The 18000-nt window shown below is 38.9% G+C and overlaps 1 protein-coding gene across 8 annotated transcripts in view; it reads right to left on the bottom strand.

The window, feature by feature from the left end:
- The window catches only part of GALNT18 (polypeptide N-acetylgalactosaminyltransferase 18), a 318319-nt gene that overhangs the window by 159457 nt on the left and 140862 nt on the right, over nucleotides 1–18000 (bottom strand). For all 8 annotated transcript variants that reach the window (XR_010389479.1, XM_064512992.1, XM_064512991.1 and 5 more), the window contains one exon: nucleotides 4899–5091. Coding sequence is in view for 7 of the 8 variants with exons in the window: in XM_064512992.1 (XP_064369062.1) it covers nucleotides 4899–5091 (193 nt within the window). In the remaining variant the exon portion in view is untranslated. The remainder of the gene's footprint in view (nucleotides 1–4898; nucleotides 5092–18000) is intronic.

Raw genomic sequence — 18000 nt, 5'->3', positions numbered from 1 at the left:
TACTGCCTGCCCTGCTTAAAGTAACGAGCACAACAGAGCTATAGCTAATGCAGAAGTGCCTGTTCCTGCACAGAGTAATGCCAACACCGCTTTCCTCAATGCTTCCAAGCTCATTAGAGCCAGTAGTTATTTGTTAACCCATGATGCAGATGCGCCGCTGGCTGACGGATGGGCATATCAATGGCAAGCAGCAGATCAGTACAATTCCAGCACTAGGAAACACAGAGAAGTCTAGGGAGAGTCAGCAGAAGCAATCCTCCACAATACTGCTTGTGCTGCCAAGTACTGCAAAAACTGAGACTACTTCAATGCCTATTTCAGGATAATTATTTCAGGAGGTCTGGATATCCATGAAGAGTTATTTATTATAACCTGTGTTGTAGCAGATTTTGGAGTCACAACCTGGTCTGGGGACTGCACTGTGCTACTGTAAACATTCATGGTGAAAAGTGATCAAATCCTGAAAGTTATTGTCATAGAACACAAGGTTCATGCCCGTGCACTACCGACAATGGAAGAAAATCCCACTGCAAGGTATGACAGTTGCCACAACCTGTGCTTGACCCAACTGCAGTCTGTGGGATGTTTCTGACTGATCATCTTTTTTTTGTTTTGTTTTGTTTTCTTCCAGAGAAGACTAGGAAAAATCGCCTGGGCAGAGTGTACTGCCCTAGCTACCAAATGCAGCCTCCTCTGTTTGCACACAGGGACTGTGCTGCCCACATTGCAGGGCTGGGAAAGGCTGAATACTTGCCCTCTCCTACATGTGTGTGTGTCGCTCAGCAATCTCTAATTGTCCTCTGATATTTTTATTGCATTAAATGTTGACAAAATCAACATCAGAAAATCCTGTATGCTATAATTTGTGGTTATTACGTATGTGGAGAGGCATCTCTGACTGCAGGATCTTGCAAAGAGATGCTGAGCTCCTCTGTTAAGTTATTCTGATGTCAATTGTCATAACACTGCTGAAAGGAACAAGAAGCTCACAGTTGAGTCGTACCAGAATGATATAAAAGGGTCTATTGTACTTCTCGGTACCAAGAGGCTTTGCAGGAACCCAGGCACATAATTTTGATAAGGAAACAGATTTATGTCTGCTAGCTGTTATCTGAGTTCTCAATAAAGCGAAAAGACAGCTGGGTCAAACATAAAGTCTAGGCATTACATTTTTTCTTAGTATTCCTTGATGCCTGCTCCCTTCCTGAATCCATTCCTACTTTGGCTTACATGGTGTGCTTGCTTGCCCAGTTTCATGGTGCACTTTGTGAAGGAGGGGGTTGATTTGTCTTAAATGTGCTGCTTGATCATTCTCCAGAACAAGACAACTATTTTTGCATTCAATACATATTAACATTGACAAAAAGATACTGATTTAGGCTTAATTGCCTGCTCCCCCTCCTCAGAAATACACACCTATGCACAGGCACCTGGATGCTACTGGTATTTTGTCTACTGTTTGTCAGCAAATGTCTGAAGTCCATCTTTTGCAGATCGATTAATAGATTCATGTACAATAAATAAATGTATAGCAGTACTTTCTTGGTATTTTTCATTCTCAGTACCCTGAATAACATAATTCAAGTCAAACATCACACTGGGAAGAGAGTTAAATTAGCTGATGGCGTTTATTTTGTAAGAATTGAATAACCTAGTAAATAAGACAAGTGTGGTCAATTCTGCCTTATCTAAGGTAATGGGAAGCTGGAATAGTATGGACAGTGAGAACACCCAGATATTCTGGGACCTGAAGAGTACAGTGCAGATGTTCAATCCCACAGGGGTGGCAGACTGCTGAGCCCTTTGGTGCTCAAGTCAGCCCCTGTTCTGCTTCCCTTTCTTCCTCCATAACCCGAACTTCTCCTTAACAGAGATCCTGTTTTCCTCTGCTACTGATAGCCTTTTCCTCAATATTCAATCATTACACACCTACTTGGCTGCAGGCACCTAAGTTTCAAAACATAACAGATGGGAAAAGCTAAGAGACCAGCTGCACATGCAGCTTCCCTTGGTGGAAGCTTGCTCTCCTGTGTGCAACTTTAATGCCACTTACCCAGTTGTTGCTGCTACTGCATTTGCTCTTCCAGCTAAACTTGAAATGAATGCAAGCAGCCTGGGATAGAGGAAAAATATATCACTGAAGGCTGAGGCAGTGAACCTAAGACTCACTCACATGAAATGAAGACACAGTCCTCATGTTTCTATATTCTAAAAGTCCTGTACGAACATAAGGGCCTACAGGGAGAGGACAGGAGGCTACATGGGCTGCTCCGCTTGGACTGACAGCCCGTAAGGAGGAAAGCAGTTTGACATCACTGGGTTTGTGCAGATTCTTCAGGAACCTTTTCCTGGTTCAAACCTCACTAGCAAGGGTGCAGGTATAGTTAAGCCTGAGTAATTTGGGGGCTTATGGCATATTCTCTTTCTGTTCTTAGCCTGCGACCTAACTGTCAACATGCACTCTTAGCAGATTGCTTAATTCCCAGTCTCAATTGGGGCCAATCACATGTGAATTACATTATACTTCAGTTACACATGTATTTCTGTTGCCTCACCAACATCCTATAGTTCATCTGATACATTATAATATAGATGATAGACAATAGCTCAGCTTGGACATATCCACGTGAACTGCATTCCCCTCAGCTACCTCCCCATAAGCCTTAACTGGGTGGGATTCCTATGTCACTCTGACTCTGAGCCACTGCTAAAAACTAGTTAATGTACTTGGTTAGACCTAGGCTAATTCCTTCCTCAGCTATTCTGGTATCTCTGCGACATCTGTGTTTTCCTGCATTTCTGGTCAGAACAGAAATAACCCCGCTGGCTAAGGTCCAGCAAGGTTAACCCAGTTTCCATGCCACTTGAAACAGCTGTGTGCTCCTTTCAGACCAAGCTGCCCTTGGCTTTCAGGCTATGCTGCTTGAGCCTAGTATCTGCCCATGGATAACTTAGATGTATCCATATAGAGTCTGGAAGTGAGTAATGCAATAGGCTTCATAAACAGGTGCTAGCAATCTTAAAAATGGACGATTCTGGGGGAAAACATACTCTTTGTGGGCAAGTTTCTTCCTGCAATAGCTACAGAAATTCTCTTACATAAATAAGAATTTACAGATCAGGACTAGAAATTCTTTTTTCAGAAACCTGACTTCATAATAATGTGTTGTTATGTGTCCCACAGTGTGCTGCATACAGAGTGAACAGTGTACATACTGTCTGAAAATACATTTAATTTCCCCCAGTATCAGAATTTCAGTGTCAGATTACCCATTTGCTCCTGAACCATGATGGAGGCGGCGGAAAATATTCCTGTACTATCATTACTAAGCTATTATTTTGCATGCATGAATCCATAAACATGTTGTAATATCTAACCTGTTTTTGGCAGATCGTTAACTAAAGATCAAAACTTCCAGAAAAATTAGGACCACAATTTGTTCCTAACTGGAATTTCTTCCAAAATCCCAACCACAATTCATTTCTTTCAGCTACAGTAACGTTTATTTTCTCTGTCTCCTTAATTTTTTATAGCTACACTTATAAAAAATTTAAATTGAAGTCATGCAGGAGAATCACTTCAAAAGAGATAGAAGAACAGACATACTTCTGTCAGTGATGTTTTGTTAGTCACAGAAGATTTCTAGTTTACGATTACAAGAGACAAATCGTCCCTAAAGACAGTGCTAAACTGATTTAACCAAAATACAAATATAATTGCACACACCATCATTTTCCTTATGTTGCTATTACAGTAAATCTATCATATATATATTTATATATTTTTATATATCACATTTTATAATATATTTTAAATTGCTAAATTGTTGCCTGAAACTGTGTTAAAATCTTTTCATTAATATTGGACAATATATTAATGTATATTAATAACCTACATATGCAACCAATATATCAATATATATGAATATAATTAACATATATTAACATGCCATATTAATATATAGTAAAAGTTACTGCTTGCTGCTCTAGTTATTAAAACATTTGGTTAAAAGAAGTGAATAAGATCACATCTGGATTGCTTTGGAAATTGGCAAGGAGCCTTCCAGCTCCTTGCCTTTCACATCTTGGTTATTGGTTCCATTCAGTACGTACCTATAGCATTTATTTTTACTATTTTTTTCTTTTTAAATAAAATGAGCTGCAAAAAAACTATTCTTTTCCTCCACCCACTGCTTCAGAGGAACAGATGTAATACCAAGGCCAAAAAAAACCTCTCCCTGTAAGCGGTCTTACCGGAATAGGACTCGAATGTATTAAAGAGAGGGTTGTTCATTCCCCGGTCCCATCTCACGAAGCCCATGTGGCATAACAGTGGATGTATTTACCCTGTCAGACACATATGCTTCAGCAGAGAACAACTCAATGAAACTCCACTGGAGGCTCCAGGGGCTTCCAGCTGGCTCACACTGCTTGACTGAACTGCTTATTTTGCTACTGTAGCTGACCAGCCTCACGTGCTTACTGATCTTTATCAGACAGTCCTGGACTTTCAAAAAGAGTAATTCTTATTCTCTTCCTTTCCTAGACAGATCTTTTGATAAAACTGAAGTTTTAAATAAAACGGTCATTCTCAGAGCAATAAAATATTGACTGTCTTATATGAATTGTAGGTGACATTAAGCTTTCAAATAACTTGGGGGACTTTTAATGGGTACTTAAGTGGAATTTTAGTAGGACTTCAGTTGGACACTTTAATGTTTCAGGAGACACTTGAAAGAAACCTTCCACCTTTGTGTATTTTATACAGATGACTCATTCTGGCCATACAGTATAACTCATCTACTAGGTCATCACAGAGCGTAAAACTTATGGATGAAAAAGAGTTAAGAGTCTAGAACTTAGGGACCTGTAGTACTAGATTCAACTACAGCACTTACCCATTAGGCCTAAGATCAGGTAAGGGCCTGTCCAGTGGCAAGCGATCACTCAGGTAAGCATTGTAGCCGTAATACTGGAATTGTTTAAGAGCAATACGTCTATTTTCAGGACTGAGGTCCTGGCCCCAGTGAGCAAAGAGGGATGAGTCAGTGAACGCTTCAGCAGGATTTTCTTCCAGTTTTGGTGGAGCTTCTACAAAAACAAAGACAAAAACAATTTTAGACCTTCCTTTCCAACAGGCTCTAGGGCATGTTACTTATAAAAGCATAACTTCAGGGAAAAGAACACCTACGACAGCACATGCTGCCAGCTTATCGCAGCCTGTAAGTCTTCACATAACATGCCCACGCATACCTTCTGGGGTAGCAAGCCTATCAGCCTCTGAGGCTGAAAATTTCATATGCAAAATACAGCTAGTTAAAAACAATTTTTACTCATCACAATACAAATGAAGGCCAGGACTGATAACTCTAAATGAATTAAATTTCAAAACAATTCTTATCAGACAATAAACCTAAGAAGTCATGTTATCTTTATATACAAAGATGAACTATTTAATTTCAGCCTAAATTATCATGTTAGAGAAAGAATAAAATTTTGAAGGAGGAAAACAAAGAGGAAGAGAAAAGCGAGTCTGTACGGGATGCACATCATGGCTACTGAACTCTATGTATAGAATATGCTCTTTGAAACAAATTCAAGAAAAAAAAAAAACAGATTCAAGGTAGAGAAAAATTTCACTATGCTTAGCATCTATGTTTAAATAGCAAACCAATTTCATTCATGCTATTTTTATGGTCCAGTTTATCAATTCAGTCTACTTGAATTTCTGGTCCATATTTACGGGTGTGCAACGATGCTGCTGGGATCTTCACTTTGTAATATTTGTGTTACTACGAAATGCTTTCGTTCCACAAGGCCACACCTCTGGTTTCAGTAACAAAAAGAGAAGATGGGAAATGATATGCCTAGACCTTATTTTAAGGAGAGCTTCAGTACAATGAAATCACAGCATTCTTCCTCAGTATTTAACTGCACCAGATCTCTCTTCAAGGTCACTTGTAAGGTTCTCTGCAACTGCACCATCTCACATCTCCAATCAACAGTTCAGTCTCTTCTCAGGTGACTGGTGACCACAGTCTCTATAAACAATTTCTAACGTAAAAGACGTTATTGAAGAAAGTTCAAATTACTTGTCCCTGATTTGTCATCATAACCTATTGATTCGCTAAGAAAATGTCCTCATTTTCTGGAAGTCCAAATTATCTATGAACAGTCTCCACAGATATTAACAGCTAGCCAAATAAATAAAAACTCTCATTTCTGAAGAGCTCTACTCACAAACTATAACTCATTAGTCGCACAGAGACTTGGGATGGCAGAGAGGGAAGCTAATCCTCAGAAAGTCTTCAAATCTGTCTGTTGTGCAGAAGCTTCACTGACACTGTCCCCAGAAACAGTATGGTATTGTACTCTGCACCCACACAGTCACCTACAGACCTGAAAGTTGGCTTCAGCTAGCTACACAGAAACATCAAAAGAGAACTGCTTGTCTAGTAACAGTATACACCACCAGGCATGTAACTCCCAAAGTATATCAAGAAGCACATTCTTTGATCTCTTACTAAAAAGATCCCACAAAAACAAAAACATAAGTTGAGAAGATTAAGTTGTTTGATTTATTCGAGATGCTTTCCTTTTTCCCCTGACAATACTGGCAGGAAACTAATGATACCGCTTTCTCACATTAGATTCCAACATTTGTAAATATGCAATGTTTCTTAACCTGTCAAGGCACTTTCTTACAGCCTGAATCTTGGAAACAACCTCATTTCTTCAAAGAAGAAAGATATGCTAAACCCTCAGTCTAATGACAAAACTACTCTGACAGGCCCTGCTAGATAAATGTGATAGAACAGAGTTTGGGATTTGAAATAGGAGTTTGCAATGGAAATTAAGAAAGCTCAATAACTTTAGACCATTTTAAGAAGGTCCTAACTTGAGAAAAGCAGGGTAGTTTTTAAGTATCCACCCAAAAATCATTGCAGAGGAAAAGGTCACAGGTATGTCTGCCTGTTCTTTGACAACTATGTGACTGTCACGAAAACAACTTGAACTTACACAAATAATCCCACCAATTACCTTCATATCACAGGAGATCAGATGTGCTCCTGATCCCAGCCAGTAGAAATAAATGTCGCTCAGCACTTTTCAAGAACATGTACATACATGCTTGTCAAGAAAAGCAGGCAAGTATTTGTTCAACCTGTTATGTGTTAAACGCATACACTGTTTCCTATTGAAACAAAATTTTTTACAGGAAACAGGATACAAAATACAAGCAATATTTGTTAGCAATTTCTCAGGGCATCTGTGACAACTTCCAAGCGAGTATTTGGTATTTTTGCCATTATCTAGTTCTTGTAGAAAAAGTATTTCCTTATTCTTAGTCACGGGCAACATCATTTTCATAATTCCCATAAATATATGCGCAAAATACAAATTTTTTTTTCTCCCAAACACAGCAGCCAACATGTTTAAATGTGCAGATTGAAAGACTACAGGAGAGGAGTTGCAGGCATAGAAACACAATAAGAGATGAAAATGATGTGGGGAAAAGACATCTGATAAGACACATGGAAGAGAAATATTCCAAAATTCCAATAGCAAGTAGAAAAAATCAAAATCTTGCAGACAGATATATGATAAGAAAACAACTGAGGGTATAATTTGGCCTGAGGTAAACTTAGAGCAAGTGAACAGCACTAAACATGAACTCCACAGAAAAAACTGTGTTTGAACAGGTAGGTAGGATGAGCAAGCTGGATTTTGGGACATGGAGACAGAGACACTGAAATAAAACCAATTTAAAAAACAAACATAAAATAAAATAAAATTATTGCAGGACATGTCCAGAGGGTAAAAATTCTGCATCACTACAGGCCACAAACCTGCACTATCACTCAACAGGTCAAAGCTTCATGTGCAATCTTCCCTTTTCTCCTGACTTTCTGTGCTGCTAAGCCTGAGTCTTTGCATCCTGCTTGTGAAATGCTAAAAGAATATAATTTCTACAAATATTTAGGTAATTATTTTTCATCTATTAGAAGATTAACCTACAGGAGTGTCACTTTTTTTCCTACTCTGTACAGAATTAACACATTCAAGGCAGAAAATTCCCTTGATAGAACTGTGAGGGGAGGGTCTTTAAAAGCAGGAAGCAAACACGAGCCATCCATACTGTAAAAAGACATTTCAGAAGTCAAGACTGAGTCCTCACTTCCTCCCATTATTTGTGACAACTAAAAGTTACAATAATCTGGATTTCTCCAAATCAAGCACACTTTTCCTGAAGGTTTTAACTTTGTATTTACTTTGGGCAGATGACAGACCAATGTAGGTTCCACCCACTTGCAAATAACACATGCGGGGGGGGGGGGGGGGGGAAGGACACGGTAAGAGAGTGGTGCATGCATATGAGTGCAATTACAAATAAAGACAGTTCCAAGGATAATTTTCCATGGATGAACAGCCATCCCAGAAACAACTGTCCTCAAAGAATACACTCACACAGGCGCCTATTGAATTTTACCTAACATTTTTGTTGGCAAGAGTATTTCCTAAAGAGATCTCTGAATCTCTTGCTGTTTTCTGATTGAAACAGCATTCGGTAATCCAGGTGATATCTGCAAGACTCTGAGATTTTCAAGCAAATTGATACCTGGGCATTTAGTTTAAAAGCTCTAATGTCACTTGCCAAACATTGCCATTTTTCATAAACTAAGCAAACGTTATTTCAGCTCCTTATTCTACAAGGGAAGAAAAGAACAATAGAAAGTACTTTCAGTTATAGTATCAATCAATGGAATTAAGCATGAATCTCTGATGGCAAAGCTTTTCTTCCCTTTATTTGGGACACTGTTCAGGCAGTCTCTCACAAGAAGTAGAAATAATTACTATAAGACCATCTGCCTTTCGACTAGTCATCAGGGGCGTTCCACATCTTTGTCTCTGAAAGCAGAGCTTGGCCCCAAGTCTCACAGCCAGTTCTCCTTCTTATTCCTGCTTCTACAATTGCAGAATTATCATGGGAATCAAAGGCTCAAAGGTAAACCAGTAGGTAGTACTGCCTGAAGCAATGCTGAGGTAGGCACATTTATCTGCTCAGTTATTACTAAAGAGGAAAGATCTGTTCACTGCTGCATCCATTTTTCCTGTGGGAAGAAAGCTTGTCATCCACAACACACTGCTGTAAATGTTGACATGGAGTCTTCACTACGTTAGCTCCTCATATCATGTAAAGAGCAGCTTTATACACAGAAAAAAGGCTGGTGTGCATGACTGCATTATGCCACTGGTACCAGAGATAAATGACACAGATGTCAGCCAGCTGTACACCTGGGTTGTAGAGGTCACGCAGGAGAAGCCAGACTAGTCATGGGATTGGCAGGGGTTTGGTCATATGTTGCTTAGCTAGGTCAAAAAACCTCATACCTTGTACTTCCTGGATTATGTTTACTACGTATGCAATTAATCTTAATACAAAATTTTATTGGTTCATCTGATGTCACCGATTTCAGTTTCCCAGTCAGAAATCCACTCTCCTCTTTCTTTTGCTCATGATACAGTGTGACGCGCAGACACCAAACAAAAAGACATCAGGGAAACCCAGGGTATATATGGCATGAAACAAATTCTTAGTGAGGAAGGATATTTTTATTACTAACTGAAGCTAGAACGATCTTGCATTTACACTGCCCTTGTAATAAAACATACACACACTCTCTCACAAAGGTTTCAGGCTTCAATAGCTTTGTCTAGATACTTGCTTTCTTCAGAGGGTGTACAACCAAGCAAACAAAAAAAAAAGTGCCTCTCATCATTACCAAGAAACTGTGGACAAGAAACTCAGCTTTTGGAAGCTGTTGAACAAGAAAAGGCAAGACACACCCTATCCTATCAAAAGTTATGCACTTACTTCTACCAACCTCAATTACTGTAGTGCTACTATTGTATCCTTTTCCTTCCTAACCCTTCCTTCATTTGTTATCTATAAGCTATACTCGTTTTGCTAGTTTTTCCTAACAGGCACTTGTCTCTGCCAGTTTTTGTTTGGCAGCTCATACAACTGGCACTCCAAGAGCAGCAATATGAGAAAGAGATTCATCAGATAAAAATGATTTCAGAAAACAATTTTCTTGACTACTACCAAGAGTATTTGTGGCATCATTTGGTAATAGCTACTAATGACACAGGGATCATTCTGCTCCCCATAAAAATGCAGTTATTTCTGAGGTGGTACGGGACAGCCACTTAGCAACTTACAACAACATTTGTAAGTTGTCAAAGGAAAGAACTGAAGACTGTGGTATCCAACTGTAACTACAGTAATTGTTAAGTGTAACTATAGTAATTGTTAAGTAAAACGGCAAAATGTAATTATTTAGTTGCCATTGGCATAATGTAATTAATTATATGGGTATTTTTTCTACTTTACAAATGCATGTTTCAGTACCAAAAAAGGCATCTCTATAATCATAGTTGCATCAACTATGCAAAGGTTCAGTGCTGACTTACCATGAGTGTCTTCAGTTTTATCACCAGTACATGTTGTGCCAACTTATTTCTTGCATATCTGATATGCAACTGCTGCTCCTTCCCCTCCATATTTTGTTGTCAAGAAAAAATCATCAGAACTTCAGTGCCTCCTTCAAATTTCAGATGGCCTTAACTGGTTAGTTAATGAATGCATGTAATCACTTTAACAGCTGGCATTTAGCAGATTAAGTGTGTATGGAGCATTGCTATGCTTATGTAATTTCAGTGGTAGCTAAGGCACAATGATAATAAAGCATAACGAATAATTTTTAAAGCAATTAAGCATCTAAATCTATAATTGGCACTGTGGCTATTTCCATTGTACCATGATGTACCCATGGAAGCTTCCATGCTTTAAAATAAACCCATTGTCCTCTCTTTCAACACGCATCTGCAGTTAACAACTACTTGGTTTACAAAAGAGGCCATAAAGACAGCCTTGAACAATAATTCATTACTTCGCAAGTCAGTATACAGCACGTGCTTTCCTTCGTGCTGCATAATTTGGACCATTGAATGCTGCCACTACTACAATTTCTTTCTTTGTTTCCTCTTATTTATTTTCCTAAGCTGTACATGGCAAAATTTTTCTCCAGCTTATGACTGATACGAAATTCACTCTCCATGGTGATGTTTTTCATTATTTCTCATGACTATCTATCTCTCCTTGAATTTCCATCATATAAAAGCAGTCCCCTTAACTATTACTAACCATTCCTACAAATACTAGCACAAGGCCTTGAAGTAAAGAACTGAGATCCGAATGCACAACAGAAAATGGCAGCAGAGAGATCAGTCGGCCACTAACGACAACTGGGAATTCTGGAGCAGTGTCACACGCTATGGTAATTGCAAGTATAAGCGTAAAACTATGTAAAATCTCACTTATATGCATACTGCATACTTAAAGAGGAAACTCCCTTTGCAGACCAATTTTGCTGAGAACAACAGGGCTGACAAAGTATCAAGATTGCAATATAAAAGCAAACTGGCATCATTAATTCTATCCCCATAATGACTCTTCAAGGTCATTAAGAAGCACCCACATTTTATCCAGCTTCACTCAGATTTCAACTTTTCTTTCTAAGAAAGGTTACCATGAAGGGGTTTACAATTAAGAGAAAGGATCAAGGCAGAGAAGGGCTGCAAAAACAGTTGCAGAGAAAGACTCAAACGTATTGTTTATTGTTACAAATCCGTAATATTTGCTTTGGTTCTACCCCTCATTTGATTGCAGGTCTTCTCGCAGAAGAGGCAGTGTTTCATATCAAAGCTTGGCCATGGTGAGAATGCCTTCCGTGTTATCAGAGCTGCTTCACAAAAACATGCAGTGTAACCTTATATGCCAATTTAAATGAGTGCCAGTAACAAGAAGGGGGAGATAGTAAGTCAGCAAAAATACCCTCATCGACAAAAATACAAAAATATAAAAGTAGGTAAAGATAGGCAGAATGCGTCAAAAATTTAGCAACGCTAAACACACTCATGTGCAATACATTCCTCACAAATGAAAAATGGGTTAGAAAAGAGGTCAGGATTTAGGCAGGAAGCCTTTGATCACATGCTCTGTACCTCTGTAGTTCTTGTCATTTTGACTTACCCGCCTAGAAAGCAAAAAGCGTATGATGATTAAAGAGGTAACACAGGGACCATGCCATGACAAGAAAAGGTAGAAATCGTGATGCAAATCTAAGTGGATCTGTCAAAGACAAAATAAATGTATCTTCAAGTAGCTAGATTTTGGGGAAGTAGAGATGAACTAGTGAATGATCTTAAGAAGTTTAAAGAAATACTTAGACAAAAGGAAGAGTGATGGCTTGACTAACTTTCTTGCACAACTTCAGCAGCCTTCAGATTCTTACAATGATCTTAAAGAACATGGCAGCTTTATTTATTAGATCCTCTCTATTTGTACTTTGGGAACTGTTTCAGGATTTTAAGGGCAGACTTTTTCATAGGCATAATAGTCCCAGACCCTGGTTCCCAGCACTCAGAAAACCAATATTCAGTCCTCTGGAGGCAACAACATTTCAGCTTTCTGTGAAAGGAGGGAACCTTTCAAACTTTCCCTCTCCATCTCCCCTTCCCCTGCTAGTCAGTTCCTATGCTCTGGCCAGAGACTATTTTATAGAACAGGTAAAAATCTTGGACCTACACCAGGTCATGGAGCCTTGACACTGTTTTTTAAAGTGTCAAGACTTCACCTAAACTTCTTCACAGAGGAAGATCCCACTTTTAAGACCACTGCAATTAATGCAAGCACATTATCAGCATCCTTAATAACTACACTCTGACACTTCTTGCCCTGAAAGGCTGATCCTGTGCAGGCTACTGCTATAAAGCCTGTATCAGAGGAATGTATCTCTGAAATAGAAACATAACCTCCTTGTTTGTGGTGCATTAGGAAACACTGACAGGGAATGGCAGAAGCAACTCATCAAGTCACAACACTGTAGTAGTCATGGAGTAAAGCACACACAGAAGACAGAAGGCTACAGTTCCAGTAACAGAGATGGAGCTTCCATCAGAAAAGTAATTTGCTTAACTTCTCACTGCAGAAAATCCCTATACTGCTGACAAGGTCTCAAAGTTAATATTGTCTTGTGCTGAAAAGTGACTTTTATTGTTTGTATTGTATTATTTTATTGTTTATATTGTTTTGAATAATCAAGTTAATTCCTCTTGCCAGAATCTAGTTTCGTTCCCAATGAACTGACTTCAAAGGAAGGGCACTTAAGAAAAAAATGAAATATTTAAGTGGGTCAAATTCTGGTACCACTGCTTGCTTACATCACAACAAGTCTCAATGAAGTTGCCAGGATTCCTCCAAAAGACAGAGCCTGTCAGAGAGTCTGTCTGTACAGAGTATGAGGAACAGTGGAGTCCTACTTTAAAAAAAAAAAATAAAAAAAGCAAGTCTGACTCAACTCACATACAAAACACAACCTGAGAAAACTTAACTCAATAATTAGTCTCTGCATATTCCAATACCCTCTATAATTAGTGTCAGCATTGGACAGATAAGGAATAGAAAAAAAACAAAACAAAGGAACAAACAAAACCCCACAACCAGGCGATTCTTTCCTGAAAAGCTAACTGTCAAGGAGCCATATTACTATGAATAGTATACAATTAACATGAAAGCCTGAAGATTTAAAGATCAAACTTTAAATGGCAGCACATATAGAAGAGGGAAATGCCAAAGCCCATCTCAATTTTTTTGACATTTTTGAGAACTTCAAATACATTTTTTTTAAATGACATCTTACCACTACTGAATTTTCATGTAGTCAATACACATGTAGAGTGGTAAGCTATTACAGTACTGCTAGCATGTGTTTTCACTTGTTTCTAAACAATCTCTTAGGGATTTTTTTTCCCTGAGAAATAATTCTATGGCTACTGTGTGCATTAAAGTGGAAATTCAGCCTGGTTCTTCTATTTAGCAGAAGCCCCTTCTCTCACTTAAGTCCCTTACAATCTCTAGAAACATCAACACTGAACTGCACTTTATCCTATATGAATTACATAAGTAGATACAAACTAAGAGTAAAGCAAATGTGTTTGGAACATTAACCTAGATTCACAGCCCCACAAAGTGCTCTGCACTTGTTTTTCCTGTTTATTTTTTGACCAAATAGGCCTTCCTGAGTCCCTGGGAAAGATAGTATGGATACAGCAGGCATCTCCCCCTGGAGCCATGTTGATGCCCACACTGCATAGAGAGCCTGAACGGCTCCCCAGGGCAGGGGTGGCACAGTATTTTTTGTCTTATCCAGATTTTTCCCATTAACTGTTCACTAGGCCAGATCACGTAGAGTTGACTATATATACATATATATATCAAATACATGCTCATAAAGGAATGAAGTTAACGGTGCCACACATTCTCAATAGCATACCAACAAATATCTTATTTGACATTTCTTTCAGGGGCCCCCTTTTATCAGAAATATCAGAGTGTACTAGATGTTTCATGATACGAAGATCCATGAGCTTTTTGCAATCAAATTGGGAGACTCGTATTATCAAGTCTTCTCAGATCTAAAATAATGGAACGAGTTAATACATTGCAAGAGACTGAAGAGGGATGTTAACATGTATGTACTGAAAGCCAATGACAGCAGTTCAGTTTCTTACATAACAGATGGACAGTCTGGGTAACAGCAATTTTCAGGTAACGTGTAAGGCAGCAATAGAAAATGAGTTGTTTCTGTAAAGATCCAACTCATTCTCTTGCGTGTATCTGCAGACAAATGATCTGTCACTATGGGCGTGGATGTGACCATTTATAGTACATCCCTTTCATCCTATAGCGACACTGCAGTAGAGCCTTGCTGCTGAAGATACCAGAGATTAAGGGGAAAAAAAAGCTTGTTGAAAAATCAGCACTGCCAGACCAAAACTTCCTCTGGTTATTTCCTTGACATACAAAGGATGGCCCAGGAAGGGGAACTCTAGCAGACCTACACCTAACCTGTATTCAAAGAACCACTCCCCAAGCCATAGAACAACGCTCAAGAGGTTCCCAGGCACCAGTTCAGCTAGAGCATCTTCAATCCAATCCCTCAAAGAAATGGTGAGAATCAAGAGAGTAGAAATGCTGCGCACACCATATCTGCCTTCCTGTTCCCATTCAAGTCCCCTACCATGAGCAATTTGATTAGAACTAAGGTTCAAGATTAAATAGAGAAGTAACCTGCAGCTGTCATATAAATCTGTTAAGGACAGCTCAGTAGGCTTCTGTGAACAGCTTGCTGACATATGGGTTACTTTTCCTGTGCCTAGTTGACTGAAAGGATACTGAATTCTCATTGCAGTCTTTCTTCCCACATGGTTTGATTCTTAAAATTCAACTAAAACTGTAATAGACATCCACATGCTCATCAAAGCAGTTTCCTGACATCTCAAATTCACAAGAGATTCCCTTTGCCACTAGGTGTGAGATCAAAAGATGCTCTGTTTTGGTTTTGGTTTTCAATCACTAACAGAAGACTAATAAAATCCATTCGTTCAATATGATTATGCTGTCTGCAACCCGCCTTATAACGCAGCATATCCAAAAATGTCACAGGTAGATCACTGACTTTAAATTATTGTAAAATCCAAAACATAGCAGAAATTTAAAATTTAGTATCTGCAGCACTGAAAGCTCACTAAAAACTGATTGCACAAGGACTATATGCAGCAAACAAATCAATTATGTCCTCAGAGGGCCAAAAATTGCCTGTGCACTGTTTGGGATGACACAGATGCCTTTTTCCTTATCTTTCTTTCAAATGCAAACAGATAATATTAAGTTCTCCATCCCCATTCCCTAAGGGGTAGGGTTCTGCCGCAGGAAGCAGCTTCCCTTCTGTACTGGTCAGGATTTGCTTACATGGAGTCTCCGATACCCCCCAAAAATGAGCCTGTCTAGAAAGATATTCCACCTTCTGCTGCCATCAAGGACTTGTGTGGCTCTGCAGCTATTGGATTTGAGATTATGCTTGATATGATAATCTAATCCTTAAAGAAACTGCATGAAAGTGGGAGAAAGGGTAGAACTAAGAAATCCCTCCTCAAGGACTTGGTTCTGGCAGCAGGTCTTTGCATGGCCTATCTGAAAGTAATTAGAAATACTTATTCTCTTTTCCCAACTTCCCTAGTCAAGAAACGGAAGGCAGCCAAGTCTCACTTAGCTCCAGCTACAGATTTCGGATGGCTTTTCTCATTAGAAAGAGCAATTTCACTCTAATTTGATTGAACTTATCTAGGAAAAATTATCAGATTCTTTCCATAATGATCTGGCTTGATGGACAGACCCTTCACAGTTAGAATTCACAGCTATAGTACATTATCTTCTATACCTCCAGGCTCAAGACGCTCCACAAATCAGAAAACACTTAATGGTCATCCCTACTGATCCCAATCCCCCTACTGCAAAAACAGAAAACTTTTGGAATGGAAAAACTCAAAGCCAAATAGCTGAGAGGATCTGGTAACTGTAATGCTTGTTTTACCTACAAGCAAAAACACAGAAGGAAAGTGAGAATAGACCTAAAGGAAAGACCGACCAACACTGCACAGTTCAAAGGAGCAGTACCAGTAAAACACTGCCCAAGATCCTTCACAAGGACTCTAACCAAATCCCCCCAAAATTTCAAGAATGTTATGAATGTAAGCCAGGGAAAATGTACAGGTGTCTTTATCCTTATCTCTTTTACAAACAGTATTTATATTAGAAACTTTGGAATAACCTGAGAGTTTTATTCCTCAACTATCATTTAACAAACATACATTTTCACTTATCATATCAATTATCAAACACCACAAACTAGAGTACTATCAATGGCAGAAACCTGCAAATGGCAGTTTAAGTTACCAGTGTTTGGATAGGTTGCACTGATTCCTAGAAACTTGCAGATTGCAAGGCCCTTCCTCCCTAAACAGAGAAAAGGCAAAAAGCATGTCCTTAATACCTGTTTCTGACAGTGGACGGAGCTTAATCAGACCAAGAAAAATGATTAATCATAATAATAATATGGATTTGATAAATTGTAAACCAAAACCAGTATTGTGCTGAGAGTTTAGGAGCTGTAACAGCAGCAGTTATTAATGACATACTAAAGTCTGCTTTTCTAAGAGCACTATTTTTCTTTTAATGTACGCATATAGATGCTTTTAATGTTAAATGAAATTAAATCTTGTTATCCACATATAGACAGCATACAGGAATGCGTTCTCAATTTCACTTATTTTTGCAACTTAGTGTATCAAGTGCTTGCAATATGGTGTCCAAGAAATCAAGTATACCATTAAAAACCCAAAGTGTGCAAGAAGTTTTATGATACCTTCAGCTATTCCCTCCCCAATCCTTCACTGTCATAGTAAAACAAAGAGTCTCTGAATTAAACAGGCTTCACGGGAATCTTGGACCCAGCTCAGCAAACTGTGAGAAGGCAGTTCATTCCTGCTGAAGCTTAAACCGCTTGAGACCTTGCTTTACCTCACTTAGAACCAAGATATTTACAAAAAGAAGGCGATCCAGTTGCTTCTCACAGGAAGGAAGACATAGGAGAAGCCACCAGGCACAGAAGGATGAAGGCAGCTGGTACAAATCCTGCAGGATGTCCCATTTACCCAAGTTATGCATCCTTAATTTTACTTTGTTTTTCGGATTGGTGGAGATGTCAGGCTGCAAACTGTGGGTAGCTTTTGGATTTGGACAACAGGATGTTTGCTCCTTTTTAAAAAACCCTGTATGTTCTACGTAATATATGTGAGTGCTCGCCACAAAACGACAGACGTTAGTGCAGAGAAGTGGGATGTTTTGGCAGGCTTTGGTAATCTCTCAGTTCCTAATAAGCTACTGTATTTTACACTGGAGGAAGACGTTTGAAGACAACTCTCCAAATGTGCTGAACACTAGAGGTCAGCGTAACAAACAGGAAAATTTGTCTTCTAAGAGAAATTTGAAATTTACAGGACTTTGGAACTTGCTTAAGAACTCTCAGAACTATG

Source organism: Dromaius novaehollandiae, chromosome 5 (genome assembly GCF_036370855.1).
Source record: "Dromaius novaehollandiae isolate bDroNov1 chromosome 5, bDroNov1.hap1, whole genome shotgun sequence".
Taxonomy (NCBI): domain Eukaryota; kingdom Metazoa; phylum Chordata; class Aves; order Casuariiformes; family Dromaiidae; genus Dromaius; species Dromaius novaehollandiae.
Note: the sequence above shows the minus strand (reverse complement) of the source record. Positions and strands in the feature narration are given on the sequence as shown.